General features: G+C 44.5%; 1 protein-coding gene and 1 long non-coding RNA gene across 4 annotated transcripts in view; one reads left to right on the top strand and one right to left on the bottom strand.

Moving 5' to 3' along the window:
• Nucleotides 1–24,262, bottom strand: part of Rapgef4 (Rap guanine nucleotide exchange factor (GEF) 4) — a 276,260-nt gene that overhangs the window by 218,571 nt on the left and 33,427 nt on the right. For all 3 annotated transcript variants that reach the window (NM_001204165.1, NM_019688.2, NM_001204167.1), the window contains exons 2-3: nucleotides 7,729–7,871; nucleotides 4,785–4,873 (exon numbers count right to left, since the gene is read on the bottom strand). In NM_001204165.1, coding sequence (NP_001191094.1) covers nucleotides 4,785–4,873; nucleotides 7,729–7,871 — 232 coding nt within the window. The remainder of the gene's footprint in view (nucleotides 1–4,784; nucleotides 4,874–7,728; nucleotides 7,872–24,262) is intronic.
• On the top strand, nucleotides 17,954–23,675 carry Gm52555. Its single transcript, XR_003954040.1, has 3 exons — nucleotides 17,954–18,061; nucleotides 18,691–18,839; nucleotides 22,569–23,675. It is a non-coding gene; the product is annotated as a predicted gene, 52555 (long non-coding RNA).

Below are 24,262 nucleotides of genomic sequence, written 5' to 3'. Positions count from 1 at the left end.
ACCTTTTACGTTTTCTGGGCTTCGTAAAACTGTTCAGAAATGTGTTCAAGTAGTGTCTCCCAAAAATGGTGATGTCACTGAAAGGAAAGCGAACAGAGTGTGTGGCCAAGTGAAAGAATCAGGGAGAGGAAGCGGGGGAGAGGGAGGGAGGGAGGGAAGGAAACACACAGAGGGGGGGGAGCGAAAGAGGGAGAGAGGGAGGGAAGGAGGGTGGGGAGAAAGGGAGAGAGAGCTGTACTTCAAATTTAATAATCAAAACTGCAATGAACAAAGGCATCTGTGTTGTAAAAGCAAAGGCAGGGATGACTAAAGGTTTTCTATTTGACCTTAGAGAGAAAAACAGCAAGAGGTCTTTTTTTCAAAACCAGAGTAAAAATTGCCAGATAATGGCACAATGACAGATGAGGGGGTGGAATGAAGTGGAGACCAAGGCCAAGTGCAGCCCAGAATCTCTGCTCCAGTGAAATGGCTGAACAAAATTTAAACTCCTGCAGTTTCAAAATACTGGGCTGCAGTTCCTGGTTTTCATGTTCTAACACTGCCCTCTTGTGACCATTGCTAGCATTGCAGGTATGGGAGCCAACAGCTCTCCAGTCTAGGCAATCAACTTTTTATTAGTTAGCAGAAAACACCGGGACCCTGCTCATTCAAAGCTTTGTACTAAGTGCTTTATATACAGCGAGTAGGACCCACTAGCCTCAGTTCATAGCGTATCTAACTGTGCATAGCCATACCCAACCCAGCTGCTGGGTTTGTATCAAATAAAGATAACAGTGAGTGTTACAGGCTTTAGTGACATCATAAAGCACCATTCTCTATTTTGAAACATGAAAGTCAGTCAGTCTTTAGGAATTGATATGATTGGAGATTTCCCTTAGTTTAGGTGTTTCCAGAATTGCTAAAAAAGCATACATGTTTCTAGGATTTAAATATTTGTTATACCATAAATTCTCCTCACCTATAAAATCTGCAGGGAAAAGCAAGGCCTTGTGTACACACACACACACACACACACACACACACACACACACAGAGAGAGAGAGAGAGAGAGAGAGTTGAGTGCTGTTGTCTAATATAGTAGGTATATATGCCTACTTTAAGGTTTACTATCATCATCATAATCACCACCACCATCATCATCACTATTGCTATTATTTGTGTGTATTGTTTTGAGGGTAAGATGTCCCTGGAGATGCAGACAAAGTGTCACTGGGGAACTGGAGAGACTACTCCTAAACAAGATGCCTGTTGCCAAGCAGAAACCTACATGAACATGTCATGTCGGACACCATTAGACATGGATGCTGCCTGTAGGCACACCCCCTTGTTGGCTGGTCAAAGTTCTGTAAGATAGCAAAAAGAAGGGCCAAGGCCAGAAGGCTGTCTGAGAAGCTGGGAGACATGTCTCTGATGTGAGTGCACATTGCAGCGAGCTTGGTGGTGAGGAAAAATAAGCATGGAATAAAAACACGAAGATAGGCGTGAGGGTTTGCAGGTCTCTAAAAGCTCCAGGGCACAAGGAGTTGCGGCTCTGCATTTCCCAGGATGCTGAGGACAAACACGGTTGTTACAAAGTAGCAATGCGGGAACTGGGAACAAGAGCATCAGGTCTTGGGGAAGGTCTCTTGGTGGGAGGTGCTCCTGCTATCCAGAGGCTTACTCTCTCCCAGTCAGGTTGCTCTGGAAGCCTTCAGCTTGGGGGGTCTTAGCTGCCCAGAAATCAAGGCCACATAAGCAGGATGTGGCTCTGGGGTCCATCAGAAGTAGGAAGAATGTAACTGCTTGAGAAATGAGCTATGCAGATCTCAATGGGATTTTGTGTCATTTGGAGACAGAGGTATGTGCGTTTCTGAGTTTGAGGCCAGCCTTGTCTTCTATACAGTAAGTCTCGGGCCAAGCAGGGCTATTGAGTAAGACCTATCTCACCAACTAGTTCTGGCTGCTGACAGTGGGCCGGACCCCTGTGCTGGGGAGGTAAGCCATCCCTAGGCCTGAAGCCCAGTGGGCCCCATCCTCACCACACAGCGAAGGCCTGACACTGGCAGGCCCACTCACTCCCTGAATCATTTTCATACTTCTCTACAATGTGGGATCGGTGGATTTCTTTACTGTGATCTTAGGCATCCCGGTGGGCAGATCCCCTGGATACTAGTGAGACACCTTTGGACACTTCAATAGGCCACCACGCATGTTGACTAACTGATGGAAAAGGAAAGACTCAGGGATGACAGGGGGTCCCAGTGGTCTCTAGCTCTTCAGCTTTGCCACTCCATCATCCTAAGGAGACCATGACTTCTCTGTGGACGAGCATGACGAAGCATACCTGGGCCAACCTATGGGTGGGCTCAAGCCACACACACACACACACACACACACACACACACACACACACACATACACGGTGTTCCTAAGCTCCTGGCACAATGTGAGTGATGGAAAAGGAAATAGCATATAGAATGGTCGGAAGGTAATAGGAGTTTATGAGGCAAATAGAATATTTATATATGCATTCTTAACCTCCTGGTGCCTCATGAAATAGGGTAACTTTTTCAGAAAAAGAAAAAGTATCAAGTCGATAAAACCCAATAAATCTATAGCACAAAAAATACTATGCCTGCCTCTTCAGGGGCACCACCACCCACTCCTTCATCCGAGTCAGGATCCTTTCTTTCTCCCAGCTGCCCACACAACACATCGACATCCCTTCTAACAGTTACGCCTCTACCCTGTAACCTACCGTTGTCCGTTTTCTTCCCTTGTCCATCCCACTTCACCGCTTGGGTGTGCTATGGAATGGAGAACCACGCTGATTTAACCGCACATCGCAAAATCTAAGAGGTGGTCAAGGATGAGTGGGTGGGTGTGTTGGTGAAGGCTTGGGACTATGAGCCTGCATCACAGGCAGAAGACAGGATCGGCTTCTCCCCACAACTGTGATGCCAGCTGGCCTCACTTCTATCCTTCCCTCTCCCCAGCCTTCGGGCACCATTGTTGGCAAGGACATAAGCCCCAGAGTCACAAGGAACTGGCTGCCCCACCTGACCCGCATGAGCACTGGGAAAAAATGAGTCAGCGCTTCCAAGAGATCACAGGTCTTGCGCAGGGCATGGCCACTGCGATGCTTGTAGGATGCTCTGTGCACAGCCGCCTGTAGGAGGCACTCCTACGCCAGAAGCCTTTCTTGCTCTGCTCAGTTCTGGCCCAGAAAGCATCTAATGTCCCCCACACAGGGGTAAAACTGGGGTGCATTTGAGAGCTTGACACTGTATCCTTTCTGACTTGGTGAGAAGACAGACAGAGGGTCCCAGAGAAAGAAAATGGAGACGCAGGCTAGCTAAGGAAGGCTGCTCTCTCCTCTCCTCTCCGGTGACTGGACCCTGAGCACAGCTCTGCGCTATCCTCTCCCAATCTGCTTCAATCTCTTGTAACTGTTTTTTCTTTCTCTTTCTTCACTTCCTACCTCCAACTCTACTCACTCTTTCTCGTGTGTGGGCAACAGGAAGAATTCAAACTTTGAACTACGTCAGATTTAAATTTAAATTTAGTTGATCTGCATCTGGATGGGCCTGGAGGGTTAGAACCGCTGTCATGGAGCCTCATATCCAAGCCTACGAATACACCAGCATATAAGTGCCTACAGATGAAGCCAGTCCCTGTATATAGGCATAAGGATATAGTGCTATGATAGATGTTCTAGGCCAACCTGGTCAAACACTAGATTTCTCATAAAGGGTTTTTGGATGTGATTAATGTCATAGTGAATAAAATTTAAATTTATTCATTTTCATGTCTCATTTGGGGCATGCACACATGCCATGGGACACACGTGGAGGTTAGAGGACAACTCTATAGAGTCTATTGCATCCTTCCTCCTTCTGCATACGCCCCAGGTGAGTTGGGACTGTGTTTTTTGCTTGATTGGTTGTTTGGGGGACTGCTTTTGTTTTGATTTTGGTTTTTGGGTTTTCCACACAAGGTGTAGCCCTGGCTGTCCTGGAACTCACTCTGTAGACCAGGCTGGCCTCGAACTCAGAGATCTGCCTGGCTCTACCTCCGAAGTGCTGGAATTAAAGGCGTGCGCCACCATGCCCGGATGTGGAGAGAGCTGTGTTTGAGGGACCTCTGTCAGCCACTTTCCCCTGCATCTCTGCAGCTCCCAGGAGGCTGATGGGGACAACTTCTAATACAAAGAAAAGTCACCAGGCAATGTAGAGAAGACTCCCAGAGAGACACAAGAGACACCCTTCCTGGTGCTCACACCTCGTACAGCAGTGACAAAACTGTCTGTCACACTGCAGTGGCACTGTTTGCACTTCCCAAGAGGCTGGCAGCTCCTGACCCAGCAGCCATTTCATCCCTGTCCTGACTGTTCCAACCCTTCACACCAAGCTTATGTCACACGAGACTCTCAGTGTGTGTTTGTCGTGACTAAACTAAGGAATTCAATGGACACTTAACTGTGGGGGAAGTAGGTTTGAAAATATGTCTCTAAAATGTGGTAGACAAGGTCATGAATTTGAGAAGGAGCTGGGAGGGTACAAGGAGGTGGAGCAGGAGATAGAGGGCTGGTAATGGTGTAAATACAGTACTCATATATGAAATCCTCAGGAAAAACAAATCTTACTAAAGACAACAGTAATGATACGCCCTAGCTTTATTTGATTTGATTTTGCATGTGATATGTTACTGAGGATTGAACCTGGGGCCTCACACATGCTAGGCAAGTATCTCACCACTGACCTACACACCCAGCACATTTCTGTTTTAATGACAGGGTAGATTACCTGGTGACTGCTGGTCTCAGACACTTTAACATCCAAAGACCCAGCCAGGACAGCATACCAGTTGGTTCCAATATCCCCTTGGCGAAACACTGAAAGAGAAACAGTGATGTCAGCACACCGTGTACAGGTTTGATGACTGCAACCTGATAGATCCCCACTGGCCATGGCAAGCTTGGCTTATTCTCACCCTTCTTTGATCCATTCCAACAAGAATACAACATGGCTTTCCTCAAAGCCATCCACCCACAAAGCTTATCCGATAGATTCAACATTCTAGGAAGCAGATACCCATCAATAGAATGCCTCCAGACACTGATCTGTAATAACTGATCACCCTGACTGCAGGAAGATCCATTGGCTCAACGTCATCACTCCAAGGTGGATCTCTGTGAGTCTGAGGCCACTATGTTTACATAGTGAGTTCTGGGGGAGCCAGCACCACACAAAACATGGACTGTCATAATTCACTAACATCCTGTGGTCCTCATCCTAAATACACTTCACTATGCTGTGATTCTTGGAAAACGATGACTCTAAACAGGAGAAAGGCTTATTGGACTTGCTACGTTATGCCACCCAACTTCAGGGGTCGACATCAAAACCACCGTGGTGGCCCACAGTGCCAGCACTCAGGCTGAGGTGAGAGGACCATGAATCTGTGGCCAGCCCAATAGTTAGCAAAACTAAGTCAGGAAGTTAGTTAATTAAATGAATGGATCTAATGTCGTTTCTAGAGTAACACGTTTCCTTTTAAACCTACCAAAGGATTGCTTCTTTTTCTTTGTTTATAAAAAAATTATAAAGACTGAGCCCTCAGTTTTCGTGTTTGTTTTCTGCATCCTCTGCACGTGGCCATGATCCACACCATTGCTGAACCTAAATTGTCTCTGAGTTTGTAATCTCAGAGAGAAACCATTTAGATCTTCAGGACAAACACTAGCTCCAGTATTATGCTAATAGTAGACTTTGCTACGTCATCGGTAGGGCTGGGGCGAAGGCTCAGCAGCTGAGAGCGCTTGCTGCCCTTCCAAAGGATGAGCCCATTTCCCAGCTCCATAGTTGGAGAACTAACATGAAACTCCTGCTCCAGGGGATGCGACCCCCTCCTCTGACCTCAGTGGGCACTGGCACTCGTGTAGCAGACATTCACACAGATACACACACATATGTACACACACACACACACATGAATACAAATAAAATAAACCTTTTCTTTTAAAAAAGGAGAGAAAAAGAAAATCATTCTCTGAAACTCTTGCTCCAAAATCTCTACAAACCAACTCTCCTGTTGGCTAAGGAACCACATGGAATGACCTGATTTTTTTTTTTTAATGTTTGTACTCAGAGATCAAGCAAATGGCTTGCTGAAAATCGAAGTCCTGCTCAGAGGGTGAGCAGGGGCCTGGCAGGGCTGGTGTATAATGCCTAAGACACAGCTTCTGGGGACCACAGGTGAGGGTATGCTCTGAGCCTGATCAGTGGGTGTGTTATGGAGAGCCATGGACATCCATGCCAGGACAGAGATGGAGTAAGAATATGTGTCTCTCACTCTGTGTGAGTGTGTGTGAGTGTGTGTGTGTGTGTGTGTGTGTGTGTGTGTGTGTGTGTGTATGAGTGACTGTGTGTGTGCATGCATGCACACATATGCCTGCAGAGGTCAGGAGAGAATCTCAGATCCCCAGGAGCTGGAATTACATGGATTGTGAGTGGTCCCAAGTGGATGCTTGAAACCTAACCTTCCAAAGAGCCACCTAACCTTGTCCCTGTGTGAAGAAACTTTTCAAACCAGAAACATGACCATGTGTGTGTGTGAACCTGGGAAAACATTTCAACAGGCACATACTAAATATTATTAGTCATCTCTAGGTCTGGGGATGACAGGTAACTTTTGTTGTTAATTTCCCAAATTACTCTACAATGATACTGTCCCTTCCCCACCCAGAGCACACAAGCACGTGCTCTCACCCAACCAGACTAGTCTTGACACAAGTTCACACTCTTATTCTCAGGCCTGGTCCAAAAGCTCCGGCCCTAGCCCCGCTGGCATGGTGAAGATTGTTCTAATCAAGCCAGGGGCTAGACTTCAGCCATAGGGTACAACTCTGGCCAGTGACACAACACAGGAAGTCTGCTGGGGAACTGAGAGGGAACAGGGAGGTCCTTCAGGGAGTCCTTCAAGGAGGGAGTCCTTCAGGGAGGACCTCTGCTGTAGACACGGAGTACTTCCCCGGGCTGCAGCTGCCTGAGGCACAAGCCAAGCCCTGAGGTGCACAGAGGAGGCTGTGGGCACCACAGGCTCCTCACCACCAGCCATGAATTATCTCACCTCCGGGCTTTCATACACCAGGAATTGGTTTCTTGTCTCTTTCCTCCTGAATGAGTCACTGGTTATTCAAGGCAGTTGGATGGAAGTGTTCTGTTATTGCAGAATAAAATATACCTAGAAATGGGGAGCCGCCGCTTTCTTAGTGAAAAGAAAAGCACTTTAAAAAGGCAGCTTTCGCCCCATCGTTTTGTTCTTGCTGCCCCTGATTCATGCCTAAAATAAATACTATTTATAACGGAGGTCTGTTCAAAACAGAGTGAACAGCATTAGACAAGAAAACTTTGTTAATAGCCCAGCACTCATCTCTTTCCTGGTTTAAAGAGGATAATTATTTGAATCTCTAAGGACACAGCTAAATGGGTATGTCATTCTGTCCTTCCAGACCCATCTGGAAAGTGAGCTGCTGCCCTGAGGTTGGGGGTGAGGGGTGGGGTAACAATTTTACACTGTGGACAAAAGACTGAGAAGCAAAATAAACACAGGGGAGAGAGACATCAGCCCACTTGGACACCCAAATATCTGGCACCAGACTCTGTGGATGCTATCTGTCCCCTGACGGTAGCCTCGGAGGAACACAAGCCACACATAAGTATACACCACTAGAGTCACAGGCCTTACGTGTGATTCCTTTTTCCAGGTTCTCATAGTAACCGCATAAACAAATCTGACGAAGGAGGTTTGGGTGAAATTTCTCAAAAGCTTTAACTCCTTTCAGCCGCGTGAAAATTATGTCCACATCTTCACTAGATCGCTCCAACGGCCTGCAGGGGGAGAGAGGGCACAGAACCTGTCAGGTCTTAGTGAAAAGCAGGCCACAAGGCAGAACTCAATACAGTTGCATATTCATCTGCCAGAGGCAGGGTCTCCAGTACCCTGGGACTACCTGGAACTTAGAATGTGGCCCAGGATGACATTAAACCGCCTGCCTCCGTCTACCCCACAAGTGCTGCACTACAGGCCTGTGCCATGAAGTTAGTTGGCTATACCAAGTGTACCATTCCAAATATTTATCTGCCTATCCTCATCAAGGGTCTCTCTCTCTCTCTCTCTCTCGGCCTCCTCTGTCCATCTTAAGTTCTTACTATTATAAACAGCTAGGGAAGGTCTGCTCAGAGTCAAGAATACCAGATTCAAAGAAAATGTCTGTGGTCCAGGCTAGCCTCCTAGATAATCCCCACAGCAAAGGTGTGGGTGGGACTTCCTGTAGAAGAAGGAGACCTAGGATACACAGTGCTCAGCTCCTGGGATGACAGAGTGCCTGGAAGAGCCAGGGGATCCATAGGCATCAAGTGGTGCTGTGGTTTGCTCTAAAACTTCAGGGTAGCCAAGTTGAGACCTTTAAGAGGTTCTCAGGCCCTGAGGGCTGTGCCCTCATGAAGGGTCATACTGCTGTCATAGGAACAAGTCCCTAATAAAAGGATGTGTGTGGCGCCTCTTCTTCTCCAGGCCCTTTCTCTTTGACTTTTGCATGGACAATACATTGTGCCTTCTTTTTGCCCACCATGGGCTTCTGGAGCAAGAAGACCCTGAAAGTACTATCCCCCCCCCCCCATCTTCGAATGGACCACCCAGACTCCAGAACTATGACAGAGTTCTTTTTCTTTAGGAATTTCCCAATCTGTGATATTTTATTACAGCAACACAGGACCCTTTTCCATCCACCATCTATGGTAGACTTCCAAACTACCAGAAGCAAAGGCCTTGATGCTCAGGACTTTGAAATGTAGCTAGAATTTCAAGATTGATCAAAGTGCTGCCCAGAGAGTGTGTGTGAGCTTGGAGGGAAACACTGTCAGCACAGCAAAAACAGCAAGGTGTCCCTCGGAGGGCATCCAGCCCAGTTGGGCATATGCCACACGGTGGTCGGCAGCTACAGGGGGTCAGGGCACCACAGGTCAGGTGTGTGGTTGGGACTGTCCAACACAAAGCAAGCATGGAAATTACCCCAGGAGGGATTGCAAGGCCAGTAACTGAAAATGAGACTGAGGTGGTGGGAAAATAGGAAGAGATGAGGGTCCCTCTTCCCTCCCAAAGGAAAGCAGACCCCCTGTTTACGCCCCACCCCCAGAACACCCTTTGCTAGGAAGGCAGACCAGGGCAACTGTAGCTTGTCAGCTTAACACTACATAGGAGAAACTGAACACTCAAAAGCAGCCAAAGAAAAATGTACCTCCGTGAAGTTCAAAGGAAGTCAGATCAGCAAGGTTCAAACCCAGACTTTAAGTCACAAAAGATCAATGGTTTTGTGCAGTCCTAACACAAAGGTCTCAGTCATGTCGCCCGTGGTTAAACATTTAAGTTCCCCAAAGAGTGAAAAATGATAATTTTTTCAATTAAAAATTTATAATTTTTTAAAAATTTATAATTTAAAAATTTAATTAAAAAATTATAAGTTGCATTTATTTGTTTTGTGTCTGTTTCTGTGTCTGTGTGTTTGTATGTGTATATGATTATGCAGTACTGGAAACTGGACTCAGAGCCTGATGCATGCTTGTCACTCTGCCAGCTCTGACCCAGAGCTTCACTCGCTGGTCCCTGTACCAGATCTGCTAGTCCCACTGTTTCCATCTCAAATGTCTCCCAAGGATTAGTGTATGTGTTCCAGAACACTGGGCATAAGGTTAGTGAAATACACTTGAATTAAAATGACTTTGTAGCTCAGTTTGACTCTTCATTTTAACAAGGAGATGATGTTTAAAAAAAAAAAGATATTTCCCTCCCTTAATGAGCAATTACCAAAACTATAATAACTCATGAGACCTTTATAAATTACACAAGGCTACAGAAGCTAGTCATAGTAGTACCATCATCAATATGATCATTAGCTGTCATGACCTTTAAAAATCTAAGGAGGGGCTGAGAAAATGGTCTGTGGATAAGGTGAGATCCAGATCCAGTGAGAGACTCTGTCTCAAAAATTAGGGTAGAGAATGACAGGGGAAGACATTGAGCGTTGGCCTCTGGCCTACACACACACATAGATATGCATAAGCACATAAATGTAACACACACACAGTGTCTAAAGAAAGCAATGAATACAAAGCTTGAGATATACTCTAGCATACTGTGTGCCTTTTGTAGGATCTTTAGACATGTGTGTATTCTTTTCTATTATAGCTATAAGATCTTAAACAATACATACTTAACAACCCCAGTCTTTATAACACTTAGCTTTACAAAGAGTTTTGACACTAATGGAAATTTTTGATCATCGTGGCCTATTAGAGAAAGCAAGAATAATGAATCCCATTTTACACTCAAAAACATTTAGACACATAAGTCAGTATGCTGAAATCATGTGTATTTATAATGCAGCGATGATGTAGAGGTGTCAAAGGTCTTTGAAACTCAAGATGTTTGCCACTTATCAGGTTATCGTCTTAATTATACAATTATTAACCACTCAGAACACTATTTACTCTTTCCTAATTGCAAGTTTTTCCAACAATGTCAATGAAATTCAGAAAGAAGGAGTTGATGACGGTTCACTCAATCTGCATATATTTACTAAGGAGGGAAGTAAAGCTATCTAGTGCCATACAGACCATGACTTGTGTGCCCAGAGTGAGGGGCATCTGTGCACATACAGCCGTTCCCAGTCAAGGGGAAAGGAGTTCAGAAAAGAAGGAGGTGTCACTATGGCTAAAATTCTAGCAAGATCTCATGAGTACTTTGTTTTAAAAGCCCTAAAGCTTTAAAACAAACAAACAAATAAAACACTTCTTCTCATTTCTCCTTTTGTAACTATAGCAACACTGTTAGCAACTGCATCTGTAAAGTTTCTGTTATCACTTCAGTTTTCTCCCTAGAGAGTCCTAACCTCCTGACTCCTCCCCCTGCCAGTTGCCCATCCATTCACTACACACATGCATGCACACCTATGTATACACATATACACAAGCTGATACAGGGATCCCTACATAGGAGCACATATATAAACATGTACACACACCCCTCAACTCAGTTACCCAAAATTTTCCTTTGTCTTCTGTGATGCTTGATTCTGTCAGTGTGCTCATAGCTACCCAAGGCCTGGCAAGGTCTTTCCAGCCCTTCCAATGGCTATGCATTTGCCACTAAGAAGCAGAGGCCACAGGGTTTGCAGATTGCTGCCTAGTAGCCAGTCTGATAGGATAAATGCTGTGAAGGTGGGTACCTTTGGCTGGCCATGCCAAGGCAGGTGTGTCACTAAGAAATGATGCCAGGAAACAGATCTAGTCTAAGAGGTTTATTAGAGAAGTAGAGGGAGCAAAAGGCTGTCTTGGAGTGTGGACATGATGGTAAGATAGAGACAGGCAGGCAGACAGACAAACAGATAGGGAATGAGAGAGAGAATGAACAAGACAGAGAGAGTAGGGGAGCAAAGGGGGAAGGAAGGAGAGGGGAGGAGAGAGGAAGAGATTGAGAGAAAGAGAGAGAGAAATTGACAGAGAGGGAGCTGGGGTGGCACCCCTTTTATGCATGGCACACCTGGCACACCTGGCACCCCCGGCACATCTGGCAGCAAGTGATTACATAAGCTCTGCTAGATCCCTGAGGGCAGGCTGATGGAAATGCCTGATTTTTAATACAGCCTACCTGATTTTACATCTCTATAAAATAGTGAAAAGGAAAGTGCCCTTCAAGGTTCAAATTTAAGAAACAGTAAACATTAGTCTTTTCTGTCAACCGCTAGAAAACTTTTGTTTGCAACAAGGAATTCAAACCTTACTATCTCTCCTGTTTTTTAAGGCTTTTATGTAAATATTTTCCTCTTACCACACCTTGCAAACCCCAAATGCAAATGTTTTAAGCAACACCATCCTTTCTACACTTACTTACACACACACACACACACACACACACACAGAGAGAGAGAGAGAGAGAGAGAGAGAGAGAGAGAGAGAGAGACAGAGAGAGAGAGAGAGACAGAGAGAGAGACAGAGAGAGAGAGAGAGAGAGAGAACCCTTATTCATTCATTCTTGGAACTTATAAATGACTTAAGTGTCCTGCTCCTTCCCACTTGCCTTCATTTTCTCTGTGACAATTCTTTTAAAGTAGCCAGTCATGAAACACAGTGAAGTCAGATCCCAGCCAATGGGAAAAAGCCACAGTCACCGCTTACATTAGACTAAAATCCTGAGTCAACTTCCTGTCCCTGTGTCCCTGATCTGTTTTCATGAGTAGTTCACCCTTCTGATGAGAAGTCAAGCTTTGCCTTGTTGAGACACTAACTGGAGTGGTGGTGGTCTCTTTGTGACCCTGAACTTATTTCTAACAAAAATGAGATCAGAGATTGTGGCTGGGGATCATGAAGACCACCATTTTGGCCTTGAACAAAGGTTAGGAGGCCCATATACCTTCACCTCCCCGTTGGATACAGCCACTATGTCACAGGTTCCACAGGGGACTGAAAGCCACTGCTCTGTGGCCCTTGAAAAATCTCACTGTTACCTGGAGACCAGGTAAGGCTTAAATCACATCTGGCATTTGTGAGTGAATGGGGAGGGAGGGAGGTCTTTTGACCACATTCCGTGCAGTCTTTTGTTTCTTCAGATTTAAACCACAATACAAAATCAAAGTACAGCCTTGTCTAGGGGATGAAGATGTAGCTCAGGTAGATCACTTGCCTGGCACGTACAAGGTTGGTCCTCAGTAAAGAAAATAAAAGGCTATATCAATTTCAGAAGCCCACTTCCAAACATCTCTTGATTGTGCCTTAGTATCTGAGGTCAGGACAGCACCATCAGGCCATGCACACACCCTCAGCCACAGGCTCTGCAGATGTCAGCTGAAGTAGACCACCCCAAATGCACACAGAGCAGAGTACTACAATATGCTTGTCCTGCTAGCATTAGGGTAAAAGACAGTTTCGTTTAATCTTTTACATTCTGGAAGAGTGTCCACGATGAGTCAGGTAACAGATGCTTTTTAAAAAATGTTTCAGGCTAAAACAGAACTAGTGACTTTTTCTGGAGGTGATTCACAGAAGAGTCAGCGAGAGAGTCTCATGAGGCTGGTGCGAGAGTCAGGTGCTCCTGAATTTTTTTTTTTTTTGCTTGCTTCTTGTTTGTTTGTCTGTCTGCGTGTGTGTCTATCTGTCTGTCTGTCATCTGTCTGTTTTGGAGTCAAGGTCTCATAGACCAAACTGGAATGTCTAAGCAGTTCAGGTTGGCTTTGAATTTATAATCTTCCTGCTCTTACCTCCCCAGTGCTAGGTTACAGGTATGAGGTACATACCTGTCTACTAATTATCCCATTCTTAAGCAATGAGAATGGAAGCATGAATTCTATGCTGTGGAATTGTATATTCTATTCTATATGCTATTCCATATGTTGTATATCTAAGCCAATAGTCTACGGCAGTATCACTTAGGGTCATAAAGTCTTGTCTATACTGAGGCAAGAAAACTGACATTAGTTAGCCTGGGCCAGTAATTTTCTGGCTAGAATCATCTAGGCCTATCCTAAGCATGGGACACATAATCAGAGGCATCAGAAGAAGGAAATAGATTTTCAGCAGGAAAGGTTTGAAAAAGACTAGCAAACTGAACCAGCTGGTTGGGAATCTTACTAAGAGAAAAGTGGTTTCTGAATTAGTTATGAAGCCATGGACCTTCTTAGCCATTTGTTTTGATCCCAGCTCTTCATGGAATATTCCTTGCATATTTCTGCCTCCCCATCCAGCACCAAGTATCTCTCAACACCTGCTACTGGTGCCCCTGGTGAACCCAAAGGAGAAGTGAGCAACAGCCAAGCCCAGCCCTGATAGGTGTGGCTGGTTGTAGTGGTTAGAATGAGAATAGCTCCCATAGACTTCTGTATTTAAATACTTGGTCCCCAGTTGGTGGAACTGTTTGGGAAGGATTGAGAGGTGTGGCCTTGCTGGAGGAGGTGTGTAACTGGGTGTAGGCCCACACCATTTCAGTTAGTTCTCTGCTTCCTGCTTGTGCACCCAAAATAATTCTTAACTACTGCTTCAGCAGTATGCTTGCCTACCTGCCGCCCAGCTCTCTGCTATAATGGTCATAGACTTATACTCTGAAACTATAACACCAAAAATTCTTCCTTCTATAAGGTGCCTTAGTCATGATCTCTCTTCACAGCAACAGAAAAGTAACTAAGACACAGGCTAACCAATGTTCATATTGGATAATCCAGAATGGTCATTTAAGTACCACAGAGAATGACAATTCATTTGGTTGTTTTTCCTAATAGGAAAGTTTTATTTATTAAAATATTCTAGCAGGGCATGATGCCACATCTTTAATCCCAGAACTCAGAAGGAAGAGGCAGGGGGATACCTGTGAGTTTGAAACCATCCTGGTCTACATATCAAGCTCTAAACAAGCCAAGGCTAGTGATCCCCTATCTAAAAATGAAAATAAAAATCTATGGCATAATTTGGTGTTAGAATACATGTTATCAATGTGGGTCCTGAGTTTAACCACACACAAACACACACACACACACACACACACACACACACACACACACACACACACACCTCTCGTTTTACTATTAAAGGAAGAAAAACTTTCACTTCACACTGTGATGGCGTGCCAGACTAATTCTTGCAGAGCAAATAGAAATTGAGCAAATACACAAAGCACCTGCTTTCAGAAAATAGATAACAGGCAACACTGGACTGTGGTCCAAGCAAGAAGAGAAACACAAGAGGGAAAGAAGGAGTCATATAACTGTCTTGTTGTTTGCTGATGTTCTATGTGAACCACGGGCAAAGAGGAGGCATGGTGGACTCACTGGGCCGGTAGTGGCAATTTGCAGTGAAGTGACTCACAGAATAGGCCATGGAAGGAGTGTACTGAGGGTGGGGCCTTATGGAATCATTAGCTGCACATGCACAGGCTGGAGAGGTCTGGCTGAGCACAGCTTTATAGAAGAGTTCTTCAGGATCCTATAGGTCAGGCGTTCTCACAGAACCAGGAGCTCTGAACAGCCGAAAAGGACAGAGTTCTCCAACCACACCTCGTGCATTCAACTCAGACTCCCCAAACAGTACTCCAGCCCACACCATAGACTTCTCCAGACAAGGTCTAAAAATAAGCCTGGTAGAATCAAGTTATCAGTCAGTAAATTAGCTACCTATGAGAGTATAAGCTGGCCTTCTTTTTAAAAAAGAAAGAAAAACCAACCTCTCCATTATCATAACATTCAAAATGTCTAATAATACTCCATCATAAAATACTATAAATCCAGATAAATGGAAAAGTAGAAACAGATCTAGAGATGTGGAAAATAGCAAGAAAGAACATTAGAATGGCCATGGTAAATGTGCTCAAGAATTTAAAGGAAAAGGTTGACATAGTGAATGAACAGACAAGAAACAGCAGTGGTAAAAGCTTTAAAGTTTGTTTGTTTGTTTGTTTGTTTGTTTGTTTGTTTTTAACACAAATGGGAATTCTAAGGCTTAAAAATACAAAAGGCTTTTTAAAAAACCACACACCATATGGAATTAAGAGCAAATTGTCTACTGTAGAGAAAAAATGTCAGTAAACAAAGAGGCTGGCGATAATGAGCAGAGACTCAGTGGCCTGTGGGACAAAACCAAGAGAGTTGAGTACACCTGTGATAGAAGCTACAGATAGGGGAAAAAGAGGAAAAAGAAAAAATACTTGAGAAATGGTGGCTGACTTCTTTGTAATTAAACATGATGTCAATAGTACAAGCATCTAAACTATCATAGTAACATTTTTGCTCTATAAAAGAGGAGGATTAAAGATGACCACAATTGTTTTGCCATTTCCATCAGGAGGTAGAACTTCAGGGCTGGAGAGAAGGCTCGACAGTTAAGATCCCTGGCTGCTCTTCCTGAGGAACCAGGTTCAAGTCCCAGCTTCCGCATGGTAGCTCACAACTGTCTATAACTCCAGCTTCAGGGCCTCCTAGGAAGCCAGGCGTACACATGGTGCACACATACGTACAGGAATAACACACCCATGCACATAAAATAAAAAATAAATGTTCAAGCAAAGGTTTTGGTTTGGGGTGTTTGTGGGCTTCTTTTCCTGCTTTCTGCGCACACACCAGCCCTGCAGAATGTCAGCAGAATGAGACAGGCCTTCAGCTTTGATTCTCCTGAGCTCTACTGTCCCTGCAAGCAGTTTAATTTACCTGATTCATAACTTTGTAAGGTGATGTGGGGCTAAGCTTGGTCTAGAATCTTAGCCAGCTTTAGGAAAGTCCATGTTTACATGAAGTTATGTATTGGACTGAGAAATAAAACTGAATCAGAAGGACAGGCCCACCATTCTGCACCCATTCGACACTTCAGAACAAAAATGTATTAACCACCTTCCCCAAACCATCCCTGTGCCCTCCACATGCAATGCTGATTCAAAATGCACGTAAAAATGTGAATTAAAAAAAATGATGCTTTGTTCATGATACAGCTGGCTTTGGTCTATAAATTAAAGAATATTTCATATAGTGACCAATCATCTAAAAGATATTAATAATGTAAAGATTCTATAAGGCACAGTAAGTTAAAGTAAAGCGATGCTCTCTTTCATGGTGCTCAGGCCATGCTATTGGCTGGGTTGTTAAATAGCTCTGAAGTGGCTAGAAGATAGAACATTTAACAATTTTAATAAATGTATAAATAAAAACAAAATCCTTCTGTAATACACATTATTTCCACAGTTTCAAAATCGCAGATGCCAGGCGAAGCTGGTGCCCTGAATTCCTTCTATTTGGAAAAAGCTTTTGGTACCCCCTGCCTGTGAGAAATGGCAAGGGCAGTTCTCAGCAACACACACCTCCAGCATGCCTCACTGCACAAAACAGAAGCCCCAGGAAACGGGGTGTGTGCCAAGGACATATGGCAGGGTGACAAAGATCCTGCCCAGCAGGGTTTCCTTTCACTGTGAGTCACTGCAGGTTTCAGAGAAACCAGGATTAATAGTCCAGAGCAGGTTAGCTAGGATATAGAAAGCTGATTTATTATTATTTTTAAATAAATAAATAAATAAAGGACTTCAGCCTTGTGCCTAGCATTCGATTTCAGACAAAGTTCAATTTCTTGCATTCAAAAAAAAATGACAACTGGGCTACAGAGACTGCTCTGTGATTAAGAGAATTTGCTGCACTTCCCGAGAGAAGACTTAAATTTGGTCACCACCAACCATGTCAGATGGCTCACAACCCATTGTAACTCCAGTCCGGGGGGTCTAATGCCTCGCCTCTGTGAGCACCTGCATGTATCCACAAGAGCATGCGTATGAACATATCCAACAGCATAGCTTTAAATAAAAAGGTAAGTCTTTTTTAAAATAATAACCACCAGCAATTATGACTACCAAAGCAAAAAGATGCCTAAAGGTGGAGGTCCTGAAAAGTCCATATTCAGACAAAGTTTGCTACAGTCACCTATGATCAACTAAGCAAGAAAGCATGGCGACTGACTACCTGTCGCGCCAATGCAGGGATCCGGTTGAGAGAGTCCCAACAGATTCCTAGTTCTACCCATCAGGGCCAGCAAGCCGGATGCCCACACCTGCTCCAGTGCACTCACTCCAGGCAAACAAAGCAAGGGTCACCTTTGTCCCACAACTTCGCAGAAATGAATGGCATCAGAATTTTGAAACTCCATCTCTTGACGCTAATTTAACAAGACTGCCGCATGCCCTCCCAAGCAGAACGTAAAGCCTTACAAGGAATTGGACCTCAAGTCTGCCCTATGCTGATTGCTCCTCCATTGGGGGAATCTAGTGCGTTTCTCTACATCACAGTAGCACAAGGCAAAAAGCAGTCACGTCTCCACGCAAAGGTCACGTCTCCACGCAAAGGTCAGGTCTCCACGCAAAGGTCACGTCTCCACGCAAAGGTCAGGTCTCCACGCAAAGGTACGCGGAGGTCTGCACCGGCTCCCCATGGTTCAGAGGGAAGGCTTCTTCTAACTCCCACTTCTCTCAGCACCAATACAGGCGTTCTAACTAGTGGGTGAAAAATGTGAGTGAGTGGGCAGAAAGTGTGTAAGTACCAAGAGGGCATGAAAGGTGTCTAGCTAGCAAGATAGTGAAGTGTGAAGACAGGCACGCAGGCGGGAGGGTTAAAGAGAGGATGGCCAGCAGCCACGGTAGTTGGAAATTCTACAGGTTCCTCAAACAATTAGATTAAGAAATAAAAGTGGATCTGATTAGCTAGAACCCCGGTACCAGTGAACCAGCCCTGGAGGGAGGGGAGAGATCTGATTTTTTTTTAACCAGAAAAAAAAAAAAAAGCAGAGCCATCATTTTAGAAAAATCTGTCTTCCTGCAGGAAGTGAACTGGGAGGGAAGAGGGTAAAATATGCAGAATAATTGAAGCTGGACTTTTAGGGCGCTGGGTGGCATCCTTCTTCCTACCACCCAGCCCTCGCCTGTACCCTTACAGAGCATCCCAAGCTCACTCAGGTGTCACAACACCCAAACCTCTTCCCTTTCTCTCCAATGTCTGCTTAGCAGTAGTAAAACAGGAAGTCTGATCTGGAGACAGTCACGGCCTATGCCTGTAGTCCCTGTGAAATTATTAATAATGCCCTCACTCACTCTCAAAAGTGCCCTGGTTTAGACAATAAATTATGCACGCCGCTTACTTAGAAAGAGTATGCCTCCCTGTGAGGGCCGCCAGCATCTGGAACCTGCTACCGTGATGGTGCCCTCGGTTTCTCTGCCTCACCACATCGCTAGATGACTGACGCTCCTTGTTCTGACTTTGCAGTTTCCACTGCCTCTTCCCCCAGCTCCAGGTCAGTGAGACCGAGCAGAATTTGGATTCTAGCTCCTGGGATGTAGGGACTGGGATATGCAGAAGTCCAGAAAAGGCTCTCCCTCCAGGGGCTTATGAGCAAGATTCTGGGTCTTTCTTCTCATCTGAAGTGTCAGGAGGGTGTGAACAAGTTGAAAGGGCACATGGATTCGGAAAACAAAACCCGGTGGCCTTGACTACAGAAAAGCAACACTAATTACAGCCTCTGATTAAACATCATATGAATCATTTGTTTCTAATTACAGTGCTGCCCAGGAACACACATGTAAATCACACAAGGTGCCAAAGTGTTCTCAGTGTACTGTTATTTAGTTATAATTATAAACACTCTAAGCATTCATGATTATGGTCTCTCACGCCTAATCCTTTGAATCCAACACTAACCCTGATTCCTCCTTTTCTTAGTTAGGGTTTTACTGCTGTGAACAGACATCGTGACCAAAGCAACTCTTATAAGAACAACATTTAATTGGAGCTGGCTTACAGGTTCAGAGGTTCAGTCCAGTATCATTAAAGCAGGAGCATGGCAGCATCCAGGCAGGCATGGTGCAGGCAAAGCTGAGAGCTCTACATCTTCACCTGAAGGTTGCTAACAGAATACTGGCTTACAGGCAGCTAGGATGAGGGTGTTAAAGCCCACACACACCGTGGCACACCTACTCCAACAAAGCCACCCCTACTCCAATAGGGCCACACCTCCTAATAGTGCCACTCCTATACTAACAAATCATCTCATTCACTCAGAGGTCGAGATCTTTCAGGTACTAATGAACTACGAGAAAGAAAACACCAAGGCAATAGAAATTATCTCTGTCCTGGAACTCACTCTGTAGATCAGGCTGGCCTCGAACTCAGAAATCCGCCTGCCTCTGCCTCCAAGTGCTGGGATTAAAGGCGTGCACCACCACCGCCTGGCAGTCATTTTTATTTAACCAATAGTTTTACATTTATTAGCAAGGTTTACACAACAAAGGATGGTGTATGTAGGAATTCACTTGTCTTGGGGCAGCCAGAGATCCTGGGATACAGAATTTAGCATTTGAATGCACAGCAGCACCAGACCCACCTCCAACAGTCTCCCACACTCCTGGCATCTCTAACTTCCCAGCTCCAGGATTTCAGCAAAGCCAGACATAGCAGGTCAAACATTTGTAAGGCTGGTACTCTCTGCTGGAGATGGGAGCAGGGCTGAGACAAGAAAAATCAATCCAAGGTTCACGACAGCCTGACCTGCAGAGTGGAGAAGAGACCTTTCCTCCAATAAGGCAAACTAAGGTTAGCCTCTGACAGTCACAGGTGTGCCATGGCACACACACCCTCACATACACATCACATGCACATACACTTATAGATCACACATACACTTACATATCACACTTACACACATGCATGTATACTTATATATCACACACACACATGTATACTTACATATCACATATACATACACACAGACTAGCACTTATGAGGGTTTGTCCTCCTAATTGCATAAATGTACTTGGAGAAAACCATCATTAAACAAATCAGAATGGCAGCTTCTCAGGTAACCCCCCCCCCCCTGCTTTATATCTTTCCAGTCTTCATCTAACAGCTCAGATGGATAAAATCAGAAGCTTGTTTTTCTAAAGTGGCTCTTTTGGTGGCTGGGGAAATAGTTCATTGGTAAAAGGCTCAGGGCACAAGTGTGGGGATTCCCATTCAGTCACCAACGCCCACATGATCCTGACACTGAGGAGGTAGAAATGGGATTCCTAGGGCTTTGAGTCAGTTAGTCTAGCCAAACCAGTGAGCTCCATATTTGAAGATAGACCCTCAAAAATAAGGTCAAGCACAATTGAGAAACACACATGAAGTCTGCCTTTGGCCTTTATAAGTTCATGCACACACACACATAACCACACATGCTCATATGCACACACACACACATGTGCACATACACTCATGCACACACAAATGGTACAACTGCTGTCTGAATGTTGGTATGACTCTAAAGTCTTCTGCTGAAATCATAACCTGAAGTGTTAATATTCAGAGATGGGGTCTTGGGGTGGTGATCAAGTCATGAAGCCTCCACCATCATGCATTAAGATGTGTCCTTGTCAAAGATAGCTGAAAGAGTTTGCCTGCCCTTTTCACTGTGAAAGGACACAACAAGAAGAGACCATCTACAAAACAGAAAACAAACCCTCATCAGACGATAAACATGCTGGCCTTGTGTCTTAGATATCTCAACCTTCACAACTATGGGTCACCAATTTCTGGGCATAAGTCACCTAGGTATGTCCCAACTTTTCTTAAGTGATGTCAGGCTCATGGAAAATTACATTTGCATGCCATGGCGGAGTTAACTGAAGCATGCCCTGCTGTTACCTGATGAATCAGGTGACCCCAGAGGCTCTAGAAACCAGACCCTTGGCTATAACAAGGAAATCCTAGAAGTTCTGGCCTAGAGAATACAATAGCTTCCTATGCCTTCTCAAGACCCAAAGGGGCAATTTATGTCCTAAGATGTCAACATTCATTCAGTTTAACAGCCGAATGAATGTTGATTGTTAGCCATCAGATCCTCACACTAGTCCTATGAGGTGCTTATTATCCTTCTTCATATGCCGAAACTGATCTGAGGTGTAGAAGAATTTCCTGGAAACCCCACAGGCACTGGAAACAACCCAAACTGGAGCCCCATCCACTTGGCACCTACTGCTATCATAGTTCTATTCAGGGTCAGTCAGAGGTATGTGACTTTCCCTAGTCAAATGGGGACTGTTTCAAACAACTATTGGTCCATATTTATCTTACATCTAAGCTGGGCAAAAGAGTAGCACCAGCTAGGACAGCCCTGGAGTACTGATCAGTATTGGCTACTGGGCCTCCTCCCTTGGTCAGCCAACACACACAAGAGTCATGCATACTGCCACAGACACCACCAGAATTAACCCCACGTTTCATTAGTCCCACCTTCATAGAAGGGAGTCAGATTATTGCAGTTAGTCATCATTACATTATCCCTTAACTGAATATCTTATTCAGGCTAAGCATAGTTCAGTGAGTGAAGGCACCAAGCCTGACCACCTGCATCAATCTGGGAGCCACATAGCAAAAGGACAGAACTGATTCCTGCAGTGTTTTTAATTTAATGTTTTGAGAATTTCAAGCACGAGTTCTGTATTTATATTGTTACTACCATTCCTTCTGTCTCCTTCCACCATTTCCCCCACTTCCCACTCAAAGTCGTGACCTCTTTGCTATTTTCCTATTATTTTTACACACACACATACACACACACAAAACCTACTGAGTCCATTTAGTATTATTTGCATGAACATGTGTTTAGGGGTGACCATTTGGGGTTAGAAAACTTAAAGTAAATATTCTTAAAAAGCAATTTTTTAAAAGATGGACTCGCTAGAGACTTGGTGATGCATGGTGAGCACCTTTACCTGCAGGTGCTTCGCCCAGTCTCTTGCAAGTCCACGATATTGAAAAATTAAAATTTCCAAGAATGAACCTCCATCCCAAAGCAGTATCCTTATGTGGAGAGGTTTTTTTTTTTCTTTTAACTAAAAGTTGCCAGATACCCTCCAAATTTTAAATTTCAGATGAATAGTAATTTTAACACAAGTATATCCTTTCAATAAAAGGGATGCATTTATACTTTTAATTTCCCACTGATCTGAAATTCCAGTTAATCAGTTGTCTTCATTTTATCCAGGAACCCTGGGCAAGCCTGGTTGTCTCCATCTCTCCTTCTGTTGCTGTCTAGAGCTGCTAGGGTGGTGATGACTCAGACAACTGCCTCAGAGCCGAACCTAGCTCTGCGCCTACCTCTGTTGCCTGTGATCTGCCTGCTGTGCACACACAGGAGTGAGCCAAGGCTCCTTGCTGCCGCGGTAATGCCTCACAGCAACACTGGGAACCTGCTGGCCCAGGCTGACTTTATCCTAAGATAAGTCATCTTGTTACAAGCTCAAAACGAGCTCATTCCTGTTTTGTATAAAACTTGGGTTTTGTCTTAACCTATTTTATGGAATTTGACATGTCCCACACCCTATATTCTGACCTCCACCCTAATAAGATGTTTTGCCAAATAATTTTGAGATGTTCTGCCAAGTTCCCATGTAAACAAAACACCCTTGAAAACATCCTAGCCTTGCAGTTTTAAAGCTAATCTAAACTCCACTTTATCCCGTGTTTGATGCTGTTTTCTCAAACACTGCTTTAGGGAAGTAGCCCTGTCTTACAGAAACTAAGCTTGCTTAATTAGACTAAACGGATTTGAGTAATGGTCTTTACTCTCATTCAGTGGGGTTAACAATTGCAGGGCTATCAAGACCTCAACCCAAGTTCTGAAGCCCTTCACTCTGGGCTTCTGGGACTGGAATATTGCCTCCGAGAGTGCACACTTTGAAGATGTTCCAAGACTCCAAAGGTGGATTTTCAGTTTGGCAGATTGTTAGAGCCAAATGCCACACTAAAAAGAAACCAGCAAGCACGTATCTGAGGAGGTCTCCAAGGTAGCCGCTAGAAGGTGTCTCCTTCTATGACTGTTTCTGGCAGGGTCGTGCCTGGGGGACAGAGAGGTACCCGACAAGGTACTCGAACTCCTCGGGGCACTAGCAAGACTTTGCATTGCCACCTGGGTTTCGGCACCTGGTTCTTGGTTCCCCTATGTTTTGTTCTATGTTTTGTTTGTCATCTGCTCAGGGTTCTAGCAAGAAGTCATTCTGCCCACTTGGTTCTTGGATACTGAGAGCCGAGATGGAAATCAGTCAAGCCTGGTTAAATGTGTGAATGGAGATGCCCACTTCATGTTTTTTTTTTTTTTTTTTTTTTTTTTTGATGGTCTCTTTGGACCATGTGAACATTCTGTGTTCTATACTAACTAGCTTCATTTTTTTTTCTGACTCCATGTTCTTTGATTGCTGGATTCTTTTTCTTTTTCCTTCTTTATTTCCTTCTTTCCTTTCCCCCTCTTGTGTCTGTCTCTTTAAATCTGCTGCCCCAGCCACCTGAAAACTTCCATGCAACATTGTTTTCTCTTCCTGAGTCTGCTACTAGGTGTTGGCTGTGGCACTCAGGAAGATGAGCAGCAGAAAGCACTTAGAATTGGGGTGGGGGTGTCTGCAAAAGTGGGAAGGAATAGACCTGGCAGGAAACACCAGACCAGCACCGTAGCAACTTTTATGGATTGCTATGGCTGCTTTAATAACCAGAACTTGGAATTTCTACCTCTGAGCCTTCTCTGTTCTCAGTTTACTCCCTATAGTCACTGGATTCAATTTTTTGATATGGATTATATTGAAATACTGTTTTATGCTACTCAACTTTATTGAAAAGCTGGTTCGGGAGTTGGGTTATGGCTTCTCCTCTAGACCCAAGCATGGAGAAGTTTGACTCACCTTAATC

This window comes from Mus musculus, chromosome 2 (genome assembly GCF_000001635.26).
Source record: "Mus musculus strain C57BL/6J chromosome 2, GRCm38.p6 C57BL/6J".
NCBI classification, from domain to species: domain Eukaryota; kingdom Metazoa; phylum Chordata; class Mammalia; order Rodentia; family Muridae; genus Mus; species Mus musculus.
This window is presented reverse-complemented; position numbering and strand designations above follow the sequence as displayed.